The sequence below is a fragment of the Hypanus sabinus genome, chromosome 10, assembly GCF_030144855.1.
Source record: "Hypanus sabinus isolate sHypSab1 chromosome 10, sHypSab1.hap1, whole genome shotgun sequence".
Classification (NCBI taxonomy): Eukaryota; Metazoa; Chordata; class Chondrichthyes; order Myliobatiformes; family Dasyatidae; genus Hypanus; species Hypanus sabinus.
Genome location: NC_082715.1, coordinates 5,735,885 through 5,741,686, shown reverse-complemented (window position 1 = coordinate 5,741,686; position 5,802 = coordinate 5,735,885). Strand labels below are relative to the sequence as shown.

General features: G+C 41.4%; 1 protein-coding gene across 1 annotated transcript; it reads left to right on the top strand.

Moving 5' to 3' along the window:
- Positions 1-3,661: 3,661 nt before the first annotated feature.
- Positions 3,662-4,723, top strand: LOC132400245 (4-galactosyl-N-acetylglucosaminide 3-alpha-L-fucosyltransferase 9-like). Its single transcript, XM_059981223.1, has one exon. It carries the CDS (start codon positions 3,662-3,664, stop codon positions 4,721-4,723), a length of 1,062 nt encoding a protein of 353 aa, XP_059837206.1.
- The last annotated feature ends 1,079 nt before the right edge of the window (positions 4,724-5,802 follow it).

Genomic DNA, 5,802 nt, shown 5'->3' with positions numbered 1-5,802 from the left:
ATTGAAAGAAACATAGAATAGAAACATAGAAAGCCTACAGCACAATAGAGGCCCGTTGGCCCACAAGGCATGCTGAACATGTCCTTACATTAGAAATTACCTAGGGTTACCCACAACCCTCTATTTTTCTGAGCTCCATGTACCTAACCAGGAGTCTCTTAAAATACCCTATTGTATCTGCCTCCACCACCATCGCTGGCAGCCCATTCCATGCACTCACCACTCTCTGTGTAAAAAAACTTACCCCGATCTTGGAGTCCGAGTGAAGATCAGAGGGATCTTGGGGTCCAAGTTCTTTGGATGCTCAAAGTAGCTTCATAGGTTGGCTCTGTGGTTAAGAAGGCGTACGGTGTATTGGCCTTCATCAATCGTTGAATTGAATTTAGGAGCCGAGAGGTAATGTTACAGCTACATAGGACCCTGTTCAGATCCCACTTGGAGTACTGAGCTCAATTCTGGTCGCCTCACTACAGGAAGGATGTGGAAGCCATAGAAAGGGTGCAGAAGAGATGTACAGGGATGTTGCCTGGATTGGGGAGCATGACTTATAAGAATAGCTTGAGTGAACTTGGCTTTTTCTCCTTGGAGTGATGGAGGATGAGAGGTGACCTGATAGAGGTGTATAAGATGATGAGAGGCATTGATCATGTGGATAGTCAGAGGCTTTTTCCCAGGGATAAAATGGTTGCCACAAGAGGACACAGGTTTAAGGTGCTGGGGAGTAAGTACAGAGGAGATGTCAGGGGTAAGTTTTTTTATGCAGAGTGGTGAGTGCATGGAATGGGCTGCCGGCAACAGTGGTGGAGGTGGATATGATTGGGTCTTTTACGAGAGTTTTGGATAGGTACATGAAGTAGAGGGCAACGGGTAACCCAAGTAATTTCTAAGATAAGGACATGTTTGTCACAACTTTATAGGCCGAAGTGCCTGTATTGTGCTGTAGGTTTTCTATGTTTTCTATCTCCTCTGTACCTACTTCCAAGCACCTTAAAACTGTGCCCTCTCATGCTAGCCATTTCAGCCCTGGGAAACAGCCTCTGACTATCCACACAATCAATGCCTCTCATCATCTTATACACCTCTATCAGGTCACCTCTCATCCTCCGTCGCTCCAAGGAGAAAAGGCTGAGTTCAGTTAACCTATTCTCATAAGGCTTCTCCCCAATCCAGGCAATATCCTTGTAAATCTCCTCTGCACCCTTTCTATGGTTTCCACATCCTTCCTGTAGTGAAGCAACCAGAATTGAGCTCAGTACTCCAAGTGGTGTCTGACCAGGGTCCTATATAGCTGCAATATTACATCTTGGCTCCTAAACTCAACCCCACAATTGATGAAGGCCAATACACCGTATGCCTCCTTAACCACAGAGTCAATCTGTGCAGCAGCTTTGAGTGTCCTATGGACTCGGACTCCAAGATCCCTCTGATCCTCCACACTGCCAAGAGTCTTACCATTAATACTATGTTCTGTTATTATATTTGACCTACCAAAATGAACCACCTCACATTTATCTGAGTTGAACTCCATCTGCCACTTCTCAGCCCAGTTTTGCCTCCTATCAATGTCCTGCTGTAACCTCTGACAGCCCTGCACACTATCTACAACCCTTGTGTCATCAGCAAACTTAGTAACCCATCTCTCCACTTCCTCATATGGGTCATTTGTAAAAATCATGAAGAGTAAGGGTCCCAGAACAGATCCTTGAGGCACACCACTGGTCACCGGCCTCCATGCAGAATATGACCCAACTACAACCACTCTTTGCCTTCTGTGAGTAAGCCAGTTCTGGATACACAAAGCAATGTCCCCTTGGATCCCATGCCTCCTTACTTTCACAATAAGCCTTACATGGGATACCTTGTCAAATGCTTTGCTGAAATCCATATACAGTACATTACATCTACTTCTTTACCTTCATTATTCATAACCTCAGAAAATTGAAACAGGCTCATAAGGCACAACCTGCCTTTCAAAAGGCCCTACTGAATATTCCAAATGTTCATAAATCCTGCCTCTCAGGATCTTCTCCATCAACTTGCCAACCATTGAAGTAAGGCTCACTGGTCAATAATTTCCTGGGCTATCTCTACTCCCTTTCTTGAATAAAGGAACAACATCCACAACCCTCCAATCCTCCAGAACCTCTCCTGTCCCCATTGATGATGCAAAGATCATCGCCAGAGGCACAACAATCTCCTCCCTCGCCTCTCACAGTAACCTGGGGTACATTTTGTCTGGTCCCATTGACTTATCCAACTTGATGCTTTCCAAAAGCTGCAGCACATCCTCTTTCTTAATATCTACATGCTCAAGCTTAAGGAGTGCAGAGAAAATTTACATGGATGTTGCCAGGTCTGGAAGACCTGAGTTATAAGGAAAGATTGAATAGGCTTGGACTGTTTTCATTCGAATGTAGAAGACTGAGAGTAGATTTGATCGAAGTATACAAAGTCATGAGTGGTATAAATGCGATCAATGCTAGCAGGCTTTTTCCACTGAGGTTGGGTGGGACTACAACCAGAGGCGAAATGTGAGAAGTTTAATGGGAACATGAGGAGAAACCTCTTCACTCAGTGGGTCGTGAGTGTGTGAAATGAGCTGCCAGCACAAGAGTGACTTCGACAGCACAGAACTACTGTGCCGTGCCATAGTTTTTTGGGACCTCCTGGTGAAGGGAGCCATTGAAATAAAACTAGAGGAAAAGAATTTTAACAAAGATGAAAGTCTCACTCTGAGTAGTAACTAGAATTTTATTATAAACAAGGTGGGACACCAGAAACCTGATTGGATGAGGACTAACTAATCAGGAAGGACAGACAATGGGGGTATAAATACCACTGGACTAGGTTTGCCCAAGCATCACCACTGATGATGATAGCGGAGTTTGTCATTGAAGCATTGGTTAATATCAATACTTGTACCCGGCTAAAAGCCCAAAAAGAGTTTATAAGATTATGTTTTGTTTAGAAACGGATGAGACTAGTTCAGTTGACAATGTAAAATTCATTAAGAGTTGTAGCTGACTAATTCATGGATTCAAGGTTCAAAGTAAATTTATTATCAAAGTACATACATGTCACCAAATACAACACTGAGATTCATTTTCTTGTAGGCATTCACAGTAAATACTAGAAACACAATAGAATCAACGAAAGACCACACACGACCGCACAACCAATGTGCAAAAGACAACCAACTATTCAAATACAAAAATGTTTTTAAAAGAAATAATAATAATAATAAATAAGCAATAAATGTTGATAATCTGAGATAAGGAGGGCTTGAAAGCAATTTTATAAGGTGAATGAACAGTTCACTGATGGGGTGCGTGAAGTTATCCCCCCGATTCACGAGTGTGATGGTTGAGGGGTAAATTAGAACTGTTTATTGGAAGGAGAAAAGAAACTGAGGTTTTCTTGATTATATAAATGTGAGTAGCAATAAGGTCATTGGATTTCTCCTTGGACTGAAGTTCTGGTGAGTGAAATTACTCATGACGGTTCAGAAGCCTAAGGGTATTGTTATTATTTGAAGATACTGTAGTAATTCTGAACAATTTCTGTTAACTCTTTATTCCTTTCCATAGATGCTGCCTAACCAGTTGAGTTCCTCAGCATTTTGTGAACAATTTTTATCTTTTTTTATTCTACAGGAGACAATATGGTAACAGCAGCAAAGAAGGGAATGTTGCACTCACTTTTACATTCTGTCATCATTGTGGGCTGTTTTTTATACTTGCTTTTGCAGTACATGAGGCCATTTCATAGCTGGATAAACGGACCCTCAAGAATTCTAAACATGGAAAACCTTTCTATCCTCTTGAAGAATGAAACTATTGTGCTTATTTGGTTGTGGCCTTTTGGTCAGCCATTTGAACTCAACACTTGTAAATTAGATTTTCACATCAATAACTGCTATTTAACTGCAGATCGGAGACTGTACCATAAATCTCATGCTGTCCTTTTTCACCACTCCAACATCAGGAAGGACTTGGCCAACCTCCCCTTACATCCTCGGCCAACTTTTCAAAAATGGGTTTGGATGAATCTGGAGTCACCGTCTCACACACAAAAAAAGCACGGCCTCGACCAACTCTTCAACTTGACCTTGACGTATCGACGGGATTCAGATATCTATGTTCCCTATGGATCTTTGAGAAGGAGCAAAGTTCCATTAGATTTTAAGTTACCGAGTAAAAATGCCTTGGTGTGTTGGATCATTAGCAACTGGGATTCACAGCATGCCCGAGTGAAGTATTACAATGTGCTCCACAAATATGTGAAAGTTGTCATTTCTGGTCAATTTCTTTGGTATCGCCTAAGTGATAATGATTTTCTCCCAACGATATCCAAATGCAAGTTCTACCTTTCCTTTGAAAACTCGATACATGAAGATTACATCACTGAAAAACTCTACAATGCTCTTCTTGCAGGGAGCGTCCCTGTGGTCCTGGGCCCACCCAGGGAAAACTATGAAAATTATATTCCAGCCGATTCCTTCATTCATGTGGATGACTTCCTGTCGCCGAAAGAGCTGGCCGACTACCTTCACATGCTGGATGGCAATGAAGATTTATACATGAACTACTTCAAATGGAGGAAATATTATACAGTGAGGAGGACTCGTTTCTGGGATGAACACGCGTGTTCTGTCTGTCAACATATTCAGCAACATAAAGAATATAAAACCCTCTCCAGTTTGGAGAAATGGTTTTGGGATTGAACTCTGAATTATGTCTCCAGTTAATGTCTGTATCTATGGAACTTAATTGCTCTTTCCTTAATAGAAGTCTTTTTTTAATTAAAAATGTGCATGTGAATACAGAACAGGGATCAGGTTGCTCAACACATTGTGCCTGTGGAAATCATGATTATTGTCCAAACGTATCCTATCTGCCTGCAGACTGTCGGTATTCTTTAATTCTCTGCCTGGCTAAATAGCTATTGAATATAACTATCATACCTGCTTCTACCACTTCCCTGGCAGCATTTTTCAATGTACTATCACTTTCTATGTTTTAAAAAAATTCCCTTGTATTAGGTGACATGGCAACATAGCAGTTTGCTACAATGCCAGTACAGCATCAGCAGCCTGGGGTCAATTCCCACCACTGCCTCTAAAGGGGTATGTACCTCTACCCGTGATTGCATGGGTTTCCTCCAAGTGCTCTGGTTTCATCCCACGTCCCAATGATGTACTGTTAGTAGACTGATTGGTCACATGGATATAATAGGGTGGCGTGGGCTTGTAAGTTTCACAAATCTAAATAAATCAATATTTAGATATCGAGATAGATAGACAAATGGGTAGACAGACAGATAGAAGATAGACAAATAGATAAGTTACAAGAATCACCCATTGTAATAATGATCAGGGTCAGGGAGGCACAGAGAGAATCTGTAATTACTGATAAGTACCTTTATTGTCTCAATGGAAGAACATGTGCACTTACACAAACAAATACCTATCTGCACACCAGGTTTTCCTGACTTTCCATGAACAGTCAAATAATGGAAAATATAATACTAATTAAAAAGGAATTTCTGTTGCTGGCCACATGTTCCTCGTATTCCCATCTTGAATCTCCATGTGTCCATGATATCCACGATAATTGGTGTTCTACAGAGTTACCACTGAAAGCATCTGTTTTTATATTCATTCCTTACTGACTCAAATGTTAAATTCCAGTGTCATTGGCTATTATTGGTCATGCGTCTGACCTTTAATACCTTTGTATTGGTTCTGCTCCTGGTCAGCATCCATTTATTGCCTTCTTCCCAGCAAGTGGCAATTGGTAATTT

Coding starts and splice junctions, on each gene's coding strand:
- LOC132400245 (XM_059981223.1), top strand. CDS start 3,662: ATGGTAACAGCAGCAAAGAAGGGAATGTTGCACTCACTTTTACATTCT.